The sequence below is a fragment of the Aegilops tauschii genome, chromosome 3 (genome assembly GCF_002575655.3).
Source record: "Aegilops tauschii subsp. strangulata cultivar AL8/78 chromosome 3, Aet v6.0, whole genome shotgun sequence".
NCBI lineage: Eukaryota > Viridiplantae > Streptophyta > Magnoliopsida > Poales > Poaceae > Aegilops > Aegilops tauschii.
In genome coordinates, this window is record NC_053037.3 from 33,286,167 (window position 1) to 33,304,505 (window position 18,339).

General features: G+C 42.4%; 1 protein-coding gene across 1 annotated transcript; it reads left to right on the plus strand.

Annotated features, from left to right (window-relative positions):
* Positions 1-11,203: 11,203 nt before the first annotated feature.
* On the plus strand, positions 11,204-15,589 carry LOC109739297 (putative disease resistance protein RGA4). Its single transcript, XM_045234597.2, is given in 6 exon segments — positions 11,204-11,449; positions 11,546-11,650; positions 11,744-11,915; positions 12,340-12,902; positions 12,996-15,367; positions 15,369-15,589. Coding segments are annotated over 3 exon segments (2,967 nt in total). The 5' UTR covers positions 11,204-11,449; positions 11,546-11,650; positions 11,744-11,915; positions 12,340-12,388; the 3' UTR covers positions 15,450-15,589.
* Positions 15,590-18,339: the final 2,750 nt, after the last annotated feature.

Sequence of the window (18,339 nt, forward strand, 5' to 3'; positions counted from 1 at the left end):
TAACTCTTCATGCTCGCATCATGCATCATCATAATAACAAGTCATACTAATCATCATCATACAACTTCTACTCGTTATTAATAACAAGTCATACGATCATCATCCTGATAGTCATCGAACCAACCCTACTTAATTGTTCTTAGCACATGATCATCAGTATTATGCAGGACCTAAATACCCTATTTAAGGTAAAATAGCATAAAACAATATAGACCCTGACTCTCCATTATGGAGAATGGAGATCATCATGTCTCCAATTCTTGCGCAGCGCTTCCTTTTGCTTCCAAGGACCTCCTTACGACTGTCCATACATTTTTTTCCATTCTCTGATTAGCATGTCTCCACTTCTTTTAGAAATCCGGTATAGACAGTTGAGATTCGTAGGATGACCTGGATATATGTTCAAAACACGAAGGCTGCCATTCTGATACATCAAATGAGGCACACAATCCTCTGGGATTCTCTGTTGAAAAACATAGTAATAACTTCATAGTCAGAAATGATGTACTAGTTTTAGAAGTATGCAAAAGATGCACGGATGTCGTAATAGTAAAAAATCTTACCAGGGTATCTCCATGGTAGTTACCGTAGTTCAACACGTGGACTAGTGGCACGTATTGACCATAATGTTGAGGAGTTTGATTATACATATTGTAATTCTCAAGATCAGTACAAAATCCGACCAGATGATTTTTCTCCTGATAAGTTAACTCGGAGCCATCGGTGTAGTGGGTTTTGTCTACCATGTTCTGCACATTGTTTGAACAATCAAAATAAGCTGTCAATGTAAATAAGCTATCAACTATTTTGAAATAAACAATATAAATTAGTTAATAATTAACTATGTTTGAGAAACTCACATAGCGGTAGAACTGGAGGCGTATCAACAAGGACCCAAATGTCCATATTGTCTTGGTCGATGTCAGGATCACCAAGATCCATGGTGACAAGCATACCCTCATCAAAACCATACATCTTGCAAAATGCTTCCCAATTTTTGCAACCAAAATGGGTTACGCTCTCAACATTATAAAGATTTACTTCAAAATTTACATCATGATGGGTCCTTAGGTGAATTTTCTTTGTTTCAAAATTTTCATGGTCTTCAAAGTCCATCCTCTCCAAAACATAGCGTCTTGCATGGCATGGGATAAGCTATACTCGAATTGTAAAAGATGAAAATTACACGTTGAAATAGTTGAAGTCATGCTTAATTACGAAAAAAACACTTGTCGCCGTTGCGTACCGTTTCAACATCAAAGGTCTCCTCGAGCTTAATGCTGAAGCGCTGATCATCGTCCAGGTGAGGCCTGTCACACAAACCTCGATCGTCGTGGCACCAGCCGCACTCCCCCGGGAGACTTGCGTCGTTCGATGACGACATTTCCTACGTTCATAATTCAAAGATTAAACTTGTACAATTAAATATATGTACTACAAAAACTAAATTAGATCATTATTATTCATCACGGGTTGACAATCGGTTTGTCGAGTCTTTTCTTGAAAACTCTCAGCTCACGTGGTGTATACATTCCACCGTTGGTGATGGTCGCTCCTCCATTTGTCCCTGAGTGCATTACACCAAAATGTCTAACACACGGGGACGAAGGAGAAGCGACCCCCACGGCAACGGTCGGGATTCTTCGTCCTCTCATATATATATGGTGGAACTCTCCCTCATTGATTCCTCTCTGACATTTGTGACTGTCGGTGATGGTAGCTCCTCCTTTCGTTCCTGAGTGCATTACACCAAATTGTCTAGCACACGGAAACGAAGGAGAAGCTACCCCATGACAATAGTCGGGATTCTTTGTCCTCTCATATATGGTGGAGACTCGACAGACTTAAAGTCAACCCGAAATATCGTTTAATTATCTTTCTAAAAAAGGATTTGACTGGTCTCACCTCGAGGTCGGAGGGGGTCGGTGACGGGGACGACGGCGGGGATGATGGAGGGGGGCTCCTAGATTTCTGCGACAACAAAACTATAAGCTATCAACTAATCATATGCATACGCCTTGCATAGTGCTCTCCAATTTTAGCATTCAAAGTAGGAGTAGTTTTCCAATTTGAGCATTCAATAAGCAAAACCAAATCGTAAAATAAAGTAGTATTCAAATTAGCATGCATTCAATTATAAGCAAAATTACATCATCTCTTCCGTTTGTACATCGTCGAATATTATCACTAATACACCTCGAATACTATCATACATATATATATATAGCATCGCTAGTACAGCTAGAACCGTAGCGCCCGACGGGTATTGGCGCGGGCGGTGGACACCCAAAGGGAAGGAACCATCACAGGATCATAGCTCCAGTGAGATCCCTGAAGAACCTGCCAGGTATTGTCGAACCTGCCCTCCAGCGCAACCATGTAGCGACGAACGTGCTCGTCCTCCTCGCTGACACGGTGATGTACCACCTCCGCGGTGTCCGGAAGCCTAGGCACCGTCACTGGCCCACGCGACTGCCACCAAACAAGGATCGGGTCAACGACGGGCTGGCTCCTCACCAACCTACGCCCCTCGGAAGGTAGCACCTCCCAATACCAGCCCGGCGGAGCCCAGTCCCGGACATGGCCCCTCTGATCAAGCGCCTCCTCCGCCGAGTCGACGACGAGGATGCGGGATAGGCATCATCGACGTCGATGCGGGAATAATTGCTTGAACTAAAAAAATAAACTAGTTCTATTAATTTTCTTGCTAAAAATAAACTACTTCTATAGTAAAATAAAGTAGTTGTATTAAATCAACTAGTTCAACTACTAATTAAGCACTTACTATAAATAAAATAAAGTAGTACTTACTAAAAATAAACTACTTCTATATATAGTAAAAAAGTAGTTTTATTAAATCAACTAGTTCAACTACGGTGGCCACGGCGGCGGCGGGGGGGGGCAGGGCAGGGGCGCGGGGGCCGGGGCTCACTGGGGGCGGCGTCGGCGACGGCGTCGGGGCAGGGGCGGCGCGGACCGGGGCGGTGACGACGCGGGGCGGCGACGGCGTCGGGGCAGGGGCGGCGCGCAGCGACGGCGTTGGGGCAGGGGGCGGCGGCGCGGCGACGGCGTCGGGGCAGGGGCGCACGCGGCGACGGCGTCGGGGCAGTGGGAAGAAGAACTGAACCGAAAATTTCACAAGTGTGGCTTATATAGACAGACCTTTGGTCCCGGTTCGTGGCAGCAACCGGGACCAAAGCACCCCTTTAGTCCCGTTGGAGCCACCAACCGGGACCAAAGGTCGCTTTTCAGCAGCCCAAAGGGCGGGAAGCAGAGGCCTTTGGTCCCGGTTGGTGCCACAAACCGGGACTAAAGGGTGCGCATTGGTACCGGTTGTTGGCATGAACCGAAACCAATGTACGCCTTTAATAACGGTTGGTGGCACCAACCGGGACTAAAGGCCTTGTGCTGCCCGCATCGCGGCACGAAAGTTTAGTCCCACCTCGCTAGCTGAGGGAGCTTGAGAGTGGTTTATAAGCCCCACTCCCGCTGCCCTCTCGAGCTCCTCTCAAATGTAGGCTTTCGGGCCTAAACACACTGTATCTGCCTGTGGGCCTATTGGGCCTTCTACGGGCCTAAATCCTGGCCCATTGGTGGGTTTCTAGTCGTATTCAGGCCGTGGTGGCCCAGTAGGTGGCGTTTTTTTAATTTTTCCCAGTTTATTTCTTTTCTTTTTTGCTTTATTTATTTTGTTTTGTTTCTACTTACAACAAAATACTTATTTATTTTATTTTATTTTGTTTCTAATTACTTATTTATTTTATGATAATTCTTTTTGCTATTAAAGTTTCTAACAAAAAAAGTTCTTTATGAAAATTCTTTTTTCTTTTAATGATTTTGAACAGAAAAACTTAGATAATTTTAGTTGCATCAATTTTATATAATTTTAGTTTCAGTAATTTTAGAGGTTGCTTATAATGTTTTGAAAAGAAAATACGTTGACAATTTTAGTTTCATAAATTTTATTTATGTTAAAGTTTATTTTATTTTGTTTCTACTTATATATTTTATTAAATTTTATTTTATTCTGTTTCTAATTACTTATTTATTTATTTTATGATATTTGTTATTTTCCATGCATTTACTGATTATTTTGAGCTATAAGACCCTGAAATTGAAAAGCACTACAAATGAACTCTGAAAAGGTTGAAAGTTGGCATGCTATCATCATTTCAGCCACATAGCATGTGCAAAAAGTAGAGAGGGTTACAGCAAAAACTGAATGCACTTCGTGTACAAAACGGACAATCTCTTTCGAAGTATCATGGTTTCATACGGAAACTCGTCTGTTACAAAGGGATTTCATTTTTTAGAACTTATTTGAACTCCATAGTTTTTCTGTGTTCAAAATGCACCATTCAAAGCCACATATCAATTTTCAACCCTTTCTGAGTTCATTTGTTATTTTCCATGCATTTACTGATTATTTTGAGCTATAAGACCATGAAATTGAAAAGCACTACAAATGAACTCTGAAAAGGTTGAAAGTTGGCATGGTATCATCATTTCACCCACATAGCATGTGCAAGAAAGTAGAGAGGGTTACGGCAAAAACTGGATGCACTTCGTGTACAAAACGGACAATCTGTTTCGAAGTATCAGAATTTCATACGAAAACGCGTCTGTTACAACAGGCATTTCAAATGAACTACAAAAAGGTTGAAAGTTGGCATGGTATCATCATAATAGTTGTGGAGAGAAAGTCTTCAATTTTTTTCCGCTTGTGTGCTTTGCTTATTGCGACGTAACCATGGATAATCTTCATCGTTTATCAGGATGCTTGGGTCAGCCTTGACTTTGAAGGGAGGAATTTCATGAAACTTTTCATAATCTTCAGACATGTCTGTCTTGCCCTCCACTCCCACAATGTCTCTTTTTCCTGAAAGAACTATGTGGCGCTTTGGCTCATCATATGATGTATTCGCTTCCTTATCTTTTCTTTTTCTCGGTTTGGTAGACATGTCCTTCACATAGATAACCTGTGCCACATCATTGGCTAGGACGAACGGTTCGTCAGTGTACCCAAGATTGTTCAGATCCACTGTTGTCATTTCGTACTGTGGGTCTACCTGTACCCCGCCTCCTGACTGATTGACCCATTTGCACTTAAACAAAGGGACCTTAAAATCATGTCCGTAGTCAAGTTCCCATATGTCCGTTATGTAACCATAATATGTGTCATTTCCCCTCTCGGTTGCTGCATCAAAGCGGACATGCTGTTTTGGTTAGTGCTTTTTTGATCTTGGGCGATCGTGTAAAATGTATTCCCATTTATCTCGTATCCTTTGTAAGTCAATACAGTCGAAGATGGTCCCCTGGACAACGAGTACATCTCATCACAAACAGTGGTGTCACCTCTGAGACGTGTTTCCAACCAACTGCTGAAAGTCCTGATGTGTTCACATGTAATCCAGTCGTCACACTGCTCCGGGTGTTTGGAGCGCAGACTGTTCTTGTGTTCATCGGCATACGGGGTCACCAAGGTAGAGTTCTGTAGAACTGTGTAGTGTGCTTGAGACCAAGAATGTCTGTCCCTGCATATTATTGAGTCCGCTCCTAGCGTGCCTTTTCCAATCAGTCTCCCATCATACCGCGATTTAGGGAGACCTATCTTCTTAAGGCCAGGAATGAAGTCAACACAAAACCCAATGACATCCTCTGTTTGATGGCCCATGGAGATGCTTCCTTCTGGCCTAGCACGGTTACGGACATATTTCTTTAGGACTCCCATGAACCTCTCAAAGGGGAACATATTGTGTAGAAATACGGGGCCCAGAATGACAATCTCGTCAACTAGATGAACTAGGACGTGCGTCATGATATTGAAGAAGGATGGTGGAACCACCAACTCGAAACTGACAAGACATTGCACCACGTCACTCCTTAGCCTTGGTATGATTTCTAGATCGATCACCTTCTGAGAGATTGCATTGAGGAATGCACATAGCTTCACAATGGCTAATCGGACGTTTTCCGGTAGAAGCCCCCTCAATGCAACCGGAAGCAGTTGTGTCATAATCACGTGGCAGTCATGAGACTTTAGGTTCTGGAACTTTTTCTCTGGAATATTTATTATTCCCTTTATATTCGACGAGAAGCCAGTCGGGACCTTCATACTGAGCAGGCATTCAAAAAAGATTTCCTTCTCTTCTTTGGTAAGAGCGTAGCTGGCAGGACCTTCGTACTGCTTTGGAGGCATGCCGTCTTTTTCGTGCAAATGTTGCAGGTCCTCCCGTGCCTTTGGTGTATCTTTTGTCTTCCCATACACGCCCAAGAAGCCTAACAGGTTCACGCAAAGGTTCTTCGTCACGTGCATCACGTTGATTGAAGAGCGTACCTCTAGCTCTTTCCAGTAGGGTAGGTCCCAAAATATAGATTTCTTCTTCCACATGGGTGTGCGTCCCTCAGCGTCATTCGGAACAGCTAGTCCGTCGGGACCCTTTCCAAATATTACGTGTAAATTAGAGACCATAGCAAGTACGTGATCACCGGTACGCATGGCGGGCTTCTTCCGGTGATCTGCCTCGCCTTTGAAATGCTTGCCTTTCTTTCGACATTGATGGTTGGTCGGGAGAAATCGACGATGGCCCAGGTACACATTCTTCCTGCATCTGTCCAGGTATATACTTTCGGTGTCAGCTAAACAGTGCGTGCATGCGTGGTATCCCTTGTTTGTCTGTCCTGAAAGGTTACTGAGAACGGGCCAATCATTGATGGTCACGAACAGCAACGCCTTTAGGTCAAATTCTTCCCCCATGTGCTCACCCCACGCACGTACACCTGTTCCATTCCACAACTGTAAGAGTTCTTCAACTAATGGCCTTAGGTACACATCAATGTCGTTGCCGGGTTGCTTAGGGTCTTGGATGAGAATTGGCATCATAATGAACTTCCGCTTCATGCACATCCAAGGAGGAAGGTTATACATACATAGAGTCACGGGCCAGGTGCTGTGATTGCTGCTCTGCTCCCCGAAAGGATTAATGCCATCCGCGCTTAAAGCAAACCATACGTTCCTTGGGTCACTTGCAAACTCAGCCCAGAACTTTCTCTCGATTTTTCTCCACTGCGACCCGTCAGCGGGTGCTCTCAACTTCCCGTCTTTCTTACGGTCCTCACTGTGCCATCGCATCAACTTGGCATGCTCTTTGTTTCTGAACAGTCGTTTCAACCGTGGTATTATAGGAGCATACCACATCACCTTCGCAGGAACCCTCTTCCTGCGGGGCTCGCCCTCAACATCACCAGGGTCATTTCGTCTGATCTTATACCGCAATGCACCGCATACCGGGCATGCGTTCAAATCCTTGTACGCACCACGGTAGAGGATGCAGTCATTAGGGCTTGCATGTATCTTCTCCACCTCCAATCCTAGAGGGCATACGACCTTCTTTGCTGCGTGCGTACTGTCGGGCAATTCATTATCCTTTGGAAGCTTCTTCTTCAATATTTTCAGTAGCTTCTCAAATCCTTTGTCAGGCACAGCATTCTCTGCCTTCCACTGCAGCAATTCCAGTACGGTACCGAGCTTTGTGTTGCCAGCTTCGCAATTGGGGTACAACCCTTTTTTGTGATCCTCTAACATGCGATCGAACTTCAGCTTCTCCTTTTCACTTTCACACTTTTCCCTTGCATCAACAATGACCCGGCGGAGATCATCATCGGGCACATCGTCTGGTTCCTCTGGATGTTCAGCTTCCTCTTGATCTTCAGCTTCCCCCGTTGCAGCATTACCGTATTCAGGGGGGGCACATAGTTGTCATCGTCCTCTTCTTCTTTGCTGTCTTCCATCATAACCCCTATTTCTCCATGCTTCGTCCAAACATTATAGTGTGGCATGAAACCCTTATAAAGCAGGTGGGTGTGAAGGATTTTCTTGTCAGAGTAAGACCTCGTATTCCCACAATTAGGGCATGGACAACACATAAAACCATTCTGCTTGTTTGCCTCAGCCACTTCGAGAAAATTATGCACGCCCTTAATGTACTCAGAGGTGTGTCTGTCACCGTACATCCATTGCCGGTTCATCTGCGTGCATTATATATAATTATGTGTGTCAAAAGTAAGAAAATTAGACAAGTATCTATCTAAAGTAAGATCTTCTTTCTTTCTTTCAGAAAGAAGATAAGAACAAGAGGCTCACCACGGTGGTGCCGGCGACGAGATCGGCGCGGGCGATCGACGGCGGTGAAGACGAGGACGGGGCGTGACGGACCGCTTAACCTAGACAAATCTTGGAAAAAATGGAGCTCGGAGGTCGAGCTTCGAGAGGAGAAAGCTTAACTAGTGTGGCTCGGGCATTTCATCGAACACCTCACATGCATAAGAGGTGAGCTAGAGCACCCAAATGCCCTTCCTCGCCGGCCAGCAAAAAACAGAGCACTATGGAGTGCTTTGCTCGCCGGCGATGGGGTATATATAGGCAACTCATTTGTCCCGGTTCGTGGCTGGAACCGGGACTAAAGGCCATCCTTCTGTCCCGGTTCCTGCCACGAACCGGGACCAATGGTTGTGGGCCAGGAGCGAGGCTCATTGGTCTCGGTTCGTGCCAAGAGCCGGGACAAATGGGCCCAGACGAACCGGGACCAATGCCCACGAGGCCCCGGCCGGCCCCCTGGGCTCACGAACCGGGACAAATGCCTCCATTTGTCCCGGTTCGTGGCAGAACCGGGACTAATGGGCTGGCCAGGCCCGAACGAAAGCCCCTTTTTCTACTAGTGCCAATATGTCGCCAAGGGCTAGAAGATATACGACATCTCCTATTTCAGTGTGAGTTGGCGAAGAACCTGTGGACAAATCTGGGGCTGCTGGAGCGTGTAAACATTGGTCTACAGGTTGACAGGTCGGGGTCGGCGATATTGGAGTTTCTGTTGACAGAACAAGATTCGCCATTGGAACTTATGCCAAGCATAAACTGAAGAGGTCATTGCAGCAGGTTCTTGGTACATTTGGTGGTTACGTCGACGACATACTCACCATGATTCTTGCCCTTCCCCTTTCCGATGGCCGAGCTCAGTACTGGCTATTGTTGCAAATTATCAAGGATCAATCCAGAAGGCAGTAAGTAGAAGGTATAAGTGGATTAGACCTGAACTGAACTTTACTAAGCTGAATGTTGACGCCTCGTACCATTCTGATGAAGGTACGGGCGCAACAGGGGCTGTTTTGAGAGATGATAAGGATCGCTTTATAGCAGCGCAGTGCAGATTCATTCAGAATGCAGCGGATGTGACGACAGTAGAAGAAATGGCTATGCGTGACGGGCTAGCCTTCGCAAATGTTATGGGTTTCAGTAGGATTGAAGCGGAGTCTGATTCTCTTAATGTGGTGAATTATTGCCAAGGACAGAACCAATGGTGGGATGCAGCAGTGGCGATCTTTGCGGAATGCATAGATTTGGCAACGTTAATAGGAAAGGTCACTTTCAAGCATTGTTTTCGTGATGCAAATGTTGCAGCACATGAGCTAGCTAAGTTCAGTTTTTGTAATAAGCGTGATGATAGTTGGTCTAATGAGCCTCCTGGTTTCTTAATTAGCCAACTAGTAAACAATGTAATTGATTTTTAAGTTAATAAAGCTAGCCATGATGGCCTTTCCTCGAAAAAAATTGTCTAAAAAAGTAGTTGCACGAATCGCGAAGCAAAAAAGCATCCAACGGCTGATACAGTGAATGATGCCAAACTTGAAATTCATCTAGCCGAGTTTCAGCAAAACCGTAATATATATATGCATGTACTCCTCCGATTTAATAGATACTACATACAACATAGAAAACTCAAGTGTTGGTAACTATCACTGGTGGTAGATAAATTTTTTATTTTCTATGCTATTATATTTTTTATTTCTCTAATTGCTGACATTTTTGTTTCTTTCCTATTTTCTCTTTTCTATTTTATGCTTCTTTACTTGATTCCCTTATTTTTGGTTTCTTGATACATAAAACAAATAAATATTTATAAAAATATACACAATTTTCTATAATTGCGCAAACACTTTTGAAAGCACACAAACATTTTCTTAAAAAGGCATGAGCATTTTTTAGTTTCATGAATATATTTTATGTATACATGAACAGTTTTAAAAAAATGTGCAGCACAATGTTTTTGTTTCATGATGAACATCTTTTAAAGTACATATTTTTTGGCCCCAAAATACGTCAACATTTAAAAAATGTAGATAAGTGAACATCTTCTATTCTTTTTGTGTTTATTATGTTTTCCTACGTTTTTTATTTTTCCATTTACTATTTTTATGTTTTTCACTCTGGCCTGCTCTTTTTTTTTGGACTTTTCCCCTTTTAACACTTTTTTGAAAAACATGAGGAACATTTTTGAAAAACTTGATGAATATTTTTAAAAATATGAGATAGTTTTTTAAACATAATGGAGAATTTTTAGATACATATTGAATAATTTTTAAATACGTGATGATTTTATTTTTGCGCATGAACCTTTTTTAGAACACGCTCGGCATTTTTACAGCTCACAAGAAGCGAGCTATAGAGTCACACCCTTTTCGGGACGCTGGCCTGTGCAGCGCAGCTCGGGCCAGGGAAAAGGAGCCCAGGACCAGGAAGGCGACGTGGTGACAGCTGGTGGACGTCAGCGAGGTCGCCCCGCTGGGATCCACGAGGGGAGATGGAGGCAACGGGATGGCGGCCGGGCGTCGGCGTGCTTGCGCTCCAGAGGAGTGGCCGTGGCCGGGTCGCGGCTCGGCTCGGCGGTGTGGCGGCCGAGAGGAGGGAGAGGAGGCGGGGTGGCGGCTGGGCTCCGACTGCCCGCACGTCGACGCCGTCGCCGTCGCTGGAGAGAAGCGGAGGGCCGGGATGAGGGTAACATCAGGAACAGGAGAGGGCGCAACCGCTGTCGTGATGTCGCCAAGCCCTCTCTGTTTCGCTCATCCCTTGGGTTAGCCAGCCAGGTAACCTCAACTACACAATTTTTTGTTGAATACTATAATAATGCATTGGGAGGATTTCTCTGCGCAAGAAAGATTGCACTATCTGTCTAGACAATGAGGTGGGCACATTAGGTACAACAATTTGTATACTCACATTAGGCATAAGTCGACAGAATCCCCTTTATCAAAAGAAGTATGCTACTTGGCCTAATCTAATCGTCATTGGGCAGTTGGCAGTGACGAATGCTACCACTAAATTACTACACAGCAATGAATTAATGCTGAGCAGCTCGCCAGTCTCTTTCACAAGACTCAGCACACCATCGCAGCTCGCCGCCTTTGTTGAATAGGCTGTTTGTTTTAGCCTGCATTTTTCTACAGAAGCAGAGGAGGGGGGCTTATTTTTACCACCTAGTCTTGTCTCTCTGGGTATCCAACCAGTGCTTTATTTGCTCTCTGGCTTGTACCCAGTACGCTGCTGATAAGGCATCAGGAAATCAAGAAGAGAATTTGAAGATATTATTTGCCCTATTCTCGCCAGTTGATCGCGGTATGCATCTACTTCACTCCGAGGAAATTTTGTCTTGGCGCGCGTTCTCGTTCCTTTGCTCTTCGTCCATTGATCACTAACGCAGGCTGGATTCAGGTGGTCCGGTGGAGACAGAAAACAGTCTGTGGCTCTGTGCTAACACGCACGTCCCTCTCTCCTCCTGCAGCACGCTTATCAGTTTAGTTACTGACCTGTAATCAGGTAAATATTTCATCTCAATGGTCTGCACCTCGATCCATAATCGCACTGTCCGGCACTCCTTTTGTTCACTAGTTTTTAGATGATCTACTGCAGGTGATGGCAGCATGGTTTTATTCTTCATGACTTGATTGATGATCTTCTCTTCTCTATTTTTATCCTGGCTTGCGTTCAACATCGTGAGGTCGAAGAAACCGTGTCTTCAAGGTCATCAATATTGATTCGTACTGTTGATGGTTTTTTCCTTGTTGGAAGACAGCTTTCCAAGGTAAAGACTAATCTTTCTGTTTAATAGATTGAAATATAACACTTAATGCAACATTTTCTTTGGTTCAATATGTACACTGTTATGCAGCTGTCATGTGATGGCCCTTCAACTGACAAAAGCATACCAATAATTCATTTTAACTTACAAAAATAAAGCACATGTAAATTTGTAAAACACAAAGAGTGAAAATATATAATGCCAACACAGGATTTTTAGACCACAATACGTGGCACTACTCAGGATGCTGAATTTGTATGTATGTTGCAGAGCTTCATTATGCTAAATTTATTGAAAACGTAAATAGCAAGTCACTAGTGATATCTTTCACACCTTGTAAGACTTGTGTCAGACTCTCAGTTTTGAAAGCATGTTTACCTTGTGAATTCATTTTCACGCTTTTAGTTTTGCTGCCATCCCCCGACAGGTCAACCTGGTGTTTTTGGTGGGCCTCCTGAGCTGAGTGCCTCAGATCAATGGCAACCATACTAGAATCTTTGCTTGGATCATGTGCCAATAAGTTGCAAAATATTATTAGTGATGAGGCCATACTAATCCTAGGGGTGGAAGAAGAGCTTGCAGAAGTGTTGCGACGGGTAGAACTAATACGTTGTTGTATATATGATGCTGAGAAAAGGAGGACAAAAGAGCTTGCAGTGAACAATTGGCTTGGTCAACTGAGAGATGTTATATATGATGTTGATGAAATCATGGACGTGGCTAGATGCAAAGGAAGCAAGCTACTGCCTGACCATCCATCATCATCAAGCATATCAGCTTCCTATAAAGGCCTTTCAGTTTCCTCTTGCTTTTGTAACATCAGGTCACGCCACGATGTTGCTGTTCGGATTAGAAGTCTGAACAAAAGGATAGAGAACATTTCAAAAGATACAACATTTTTAACATTCAGCACTAGTACTCAACCTACTGGAAATGGTCCAACATCCAAATTGATAAGAAGTTCCAACCTTGTTGAGCCCAACCTTGTGGGTAAGGAGATCATACATTCTAGCAAGAAGTTGGTAGACTTAGCACTTGCTCACAAGGCAAATAAGTCTTATAAGCTTGCTATTGTTGGAACAGGAGGAGTTGGTAAGACAACTCTAGCTCAGAAAATATTCAATGACCAAAAAATAAAAGGAAGCTTCAAGTTACAGGCATGGATTTGTGTTTCGCGGGACTACAATGAAGTAACTGTTCCAAAAGAGGTTCTTCGAAATATTGGTGTGTATCATGAGCAAGGCGAAACCATAGCAGAACTACAGAGAAAGCTTGCAGAAACAGTTGAAGGGAAGAGTTTCTTTCTGGTTTTAGATGACGTGTGGCATCCCAATGTCTGGACGGATTTATTAAGAACCCCATTCCATACAACAAATTCTGGAGTAATATTGGTAACCACACGAGATGATCAAATAGCAATGAGAATAGGCATACAACATACCCATCAAGTTGATCTCATGTCAGCAGAGGTGGGATGGGAGCTACTTTGGAAGAGCATGAACATTGCCGAAGAGAAAGAAGTGCATAATTTGAGAAACACAGGCATGGAGATTATTGATAAATGTGGTCGCCTCCCTCTTGCAATTAAGGTTACTGCTAGTGCTTTGGCAAGCAAAGATCTAACAGAGAATGAGTGGAGAAAGTTTTTAGGCAAATACTCTGGCTCCCATAGGATGCTCTCTGATGAAATAGAGGGCGCTCTATACCTAAGCTATGACGAGTTACCGCATCGTCTGAAACAGTGTTTCCTTTACTGTGCTTTGTATACTGAAGATTCTATCATTTACCGTGGTGTAGTTACAAAGTTATGGATTGCTGAAGGCTTCATTATGGAGCAACAAGGTCAGCTACTAGAAGACACAGCAGAAGGGTACTACTATGAGCTAATCCATCGGAATCTCCTCCAACCAGATAACACAATTTTTAACCAGGCTCAATGCAGAATGCATGACCTCTTAAGACAGCTTGCTTGCAAATTATCACGGGACGAATGCTTTATTGGAGACGTTGAAACATTGAGGGGTGAGAATATGTCAAAATTGCGACGCCTTTCTGTTGTCAATAAGAAGGATAAATTAGTGTTAACTAGCATGGATAACATGGTAGTTAAGGTGAGGACATTCCTTGCTTTTTATGGTCCATGGAAAATTGAGGATACATTCTTCAAGAGATTTCTACTTCTTCGTGTTCTGGCCCTGAATTACTCAATTGTGCAAAAAATTCCAGATTATATAGGAAAATTGATCCATCTACGCCTACTCGATCTAGGTCATACTGGCATATCTCATCTTCCAGAATCCATTGGATCCCTAAAGAACCTTCAAGTGTTGAGCTTGATAAATTGTGATGCTCTGCACAGTCTTCCGTCGACGATGACCCAATTGTGCAATCTACGATGTCTTCGTCTTACTGGTACGAAAGTAAATCAGGTTCCAGAAGGGATAGGAAAATTAAACTTGCTCACTGAATTACGCGGATTTCTTGTCGGCGACATAAGTGATAATGCTGATATACAAGATGGGTGGAAGTTGGAAGAGTTGTCTTCTTTGCCGCAAATGATGTATCTTAATCTTGTTAAATTGGAAAGAACGGCTCATTCTCGTACAAATGTAGTGCTGGAGGACAAAAAGCATCTAAAAGAACTGGTGCTAGAGTGGACCACACATGGAGAGGGACCATATTCAGAAGATGTTAGCAATGCTGAGAAGGTCTTTGAGCTGCTAGTACCTCCACGCAACCTGGAAACCCTCTATATCTTTGGATTCTTTGGTCAGAGGTATCCCACATGGTTTGGTACCACCTGTTTGTCTTCAGTAACACACTTGTTCCTAAAAAATCTACGATCATGCGTGGATCTTCCACCGGTCGGACAGCTACCAAACTTGAAGTTTCTGAGAATTGATGGAGCACATGCAGTTACCAAGGTTGGACCTGAATTTGTTGGCTACAGGGTGGGTGAACCCATAAGCAATGAGTTCATTGCTTTCCCTAAACTTGAATGGTTCTTCGTCAAGGATATGCCCAACTGGGAGGAGTGGTCTTTCTTTAAGGGAGTGGAAAATGTTGTTGATGAAGGAGGAGAGGATGGTGGTGCGGAAATTTGTAACGGTGATGCCCAATCTATACGATTGCAACTGCTGCCTCGTTTGGTGAAGTTGAAAGTCGAAGGTTGCCCAAAGCTGAGGGCTCTCCCGCGACATCTTGGAGAGGACACCGCCAGCTTGAAGGAGCTATTGTTAATTGGAGTGAACAACTTGAAGGCCGTGGAGGAGCTCCCAGTGCTCGAGCTCCTTGTGATTGAGGATTGTGAAGGCCTGGAGAAGGTCTCCAACCTCCCTCAAGTGTCAAAACTACAAGTACGTGGTTGTCCAAACTTAAGCCATGTAGAAGGGTTGGGCAATTTGCAGCAGCTGGGGTTGGGTGAGGATACGCAGGAGATATCTTCCCGTTGGGTGCCTGGGCTTCAGAACCAGCGCCAGCGACTTCATGGTGAAGACCTGGATGTCTACACACTGTCTACCGGTTAGATGGCAATGAAAGCACAAGGTATGAACACTGCATGTATACTGGTTGCACATTTTGTTTTGTGTCTTTGATTGTGTGAACCACAATTAATTTGTATTCTTAGTTTCTTACAACACAATTTTCTGCCTCATCATATTGGATAGCTGCATAAACCGTACATATTGGATCATTAAACTTATGCAACAGAATTGCTTAGATCTATTGTGGTTGCAGATGTCCAAATGAGCTTTAGTAGATGTCCACATGCATGTACCGTATACACTTATGCTATTACTTTTGATTACTGTTTGTTCCCTAATTCAAACTATATGCTGAACAAAATTGTGGCAGCCTGGACTGATGCCACAGTTCACTTTGACGGGCAAAAAGTGCGTGAGATGTACTAAGCCTGTCAATGGTAAAGATGTGCAAGTACCTTGATCTGTATCAAGCTGGTGAAGGAAGTGTCCTGTTTCTTTCTCTTAGGGCAAGTGCCCTGCAATGTATCGAATGGTCTTGTATTTTTTTTTCTGAACTTGAGCGAGACCTTTGCTGTACTGAAAATGTCTAGTATGATTTCGTTCTTTGGATGTGCCCAACCGATTTCGTTTTATTTATTTCTGAACTTGGGGGCAGAGGCCTTTGCTGTACTGAACCTGTATTGAATGTAACAGATGATTCTCACTTTGGCATGATTGAATTCTTTGAGTAGAAGTGATGAGTTTTGTTTTGTTTGTTTCTGAACTTGGGTCAGATTGTAAATGATAAGCAATAATAGTGCATATATCCTGGTTGTTGCAGGAAGTGGTTGGTGGATGTCGGTGACAGAGCTGCAGACTGAACACGGCACGACGTGTGCAGTGCGGTGAATTTCGGGAGCACAATGACGGGAACCTCAGCGGAGGGCGGAAATGCGGAAGATGACTTTGAAGCAGTTGTCCGTGGAAAAAGCATCAAGTATGAAGGGCAAGCTCTGTTCTGCAACTGTTTCTGGGAATACAGATTAAGTAGACTGCTGGCTATGATTAAACTCAAGCTAGGTGTGTCTCTTGTGTAGTAACTTTGTACTAAATCAACCACATTTATTTTGGGACGGAGGAAGTATTTGTTTACGCATGAATGGTCCCACATGGATGATCCATCTTGTCCTTAGGACAAAGGTTAATCAAGCGGCTGCACTCATGGACGAACTGCAATCACCATAAGTTTGTACAGTTCTTCTTTTTTCACTGCACACAATTAAGTTTGTGATCTATTGTTTGAGCATTTTTCATTGGTCACTGGTCATCAGCAAGTTATATATGCTAGTTGGACCGAGCATATTTATTATTCTTATTCATTTTTAAATGTTAAAATGTATTATTAAGCCTGTTTTTTCAAACAACAACATATTGGATTTAAGTATTCAACTTTTTTGGCTTCTATGAAACGGAAAACTAGAGCCTGGGCATGGGCCCAAGAATTAGCCTCAGGCTCATGTCATCGTCCCGGACTACCCATGCCAAGGTTTATACCGGCCCCTCCAAGCCGGTAGGTAGTCTTGCTGAAGGTTCTACAGTAATTGGGCCGCACGCGAGGAGAAGCAGCGATCGATCCCTAGCCACCCTTGAGGCGATTTGAGCCAGTTTTCTTCTTTTTTAGTTTTCTTTTGTTTCTTTTCTTTTTTCTTCTCTTCTTTTTCATTATTTTTTGCATTTGTTTCTTCGGTTTTATTTTTCATTTTTCATTTTCCTTTTTCTTTGTTTTTTTTGTTTCTTTTTTGGTTTTATTTGTTCATTTGGTTTTCATTCTATATGTTTTGTATATATGTCAACAACATTTTTCTAATGCATGTCTAACATTTTTCCAATACAAATTTAACATTTTTAATGCATGCTTAACATTTTTTATATACTCATTTTTAACATTTTTCAAATGCTTGATTAATATTTTTCAAATACAATATTAACATATATTAATACATAGTCAACATTTTTTCTATACACACTTTTAAACTTTTTCAAATGCATCATTAACATTTTAAAAATACAATACTAACATTTTCTAATAAATGGTCAACATTTTTTGTATGTACATTTAATATTTTCTAAATGCTTGGTTCACATATTTTAAATGCAATATTAACATTTATTGACACATGGTCACATTCTTTTTAAACACATTTAATATTTTTCAAATGCTTGATTCACATTATTTTAAATACTTGTTCAATATTTTTTCAAATGCTTGATTAACATTTTTATATACAATATCAAAATTTTCCATCATTTTTTAATACATGGTTAACATTTTTTCTATACACATTTACCATTTTTTAAATGCTTGATTCAAATACTTGTTCTCCATTTTTTTTCAAATGCCTAATTAACATTTTCATATACATGATAGAAAAAGTCAACATTTTTTAATACATGTTCAACATTATTTCTATACACATTTAACATTTCCCAGATGCGTTATTAACATTTTTCAAACACTTGTTCAACATTTTCTCAAATGCTTGATTAAGATTTTTTAAATACACGATCAACTTGTCTCATAAAAAAATTATTTTTTTATTATACATTTTTCGTACATGTGATAAACATTTTCTCTATACACATTTAACCTTTTCAAATGCTTGGTCAACAGTTTTCAAATGTTTTATGTAGAGTGATTTTTTTAATATATTAATTTGGAATATTTTGAAGTATAAACAAAAGTAAAAAGGAAAGCCAAAAACAAAACAAAAAAACGTGAGAAAAATACAAAATTGAGGCTGTTGTTCCCGCGCGCCTGGGTTGGCCCAACTGGCACCACCCTTCTTCAGCGAGGGTTCCCACCGTCTCACTTAATGCGAGACATAGGGGCGCCCCTCCAAGCTCTATCTAATTTCCCCCGTAGTCGATCCGTCTTCTCAGACACAAATGCCCTCTTTTCACGT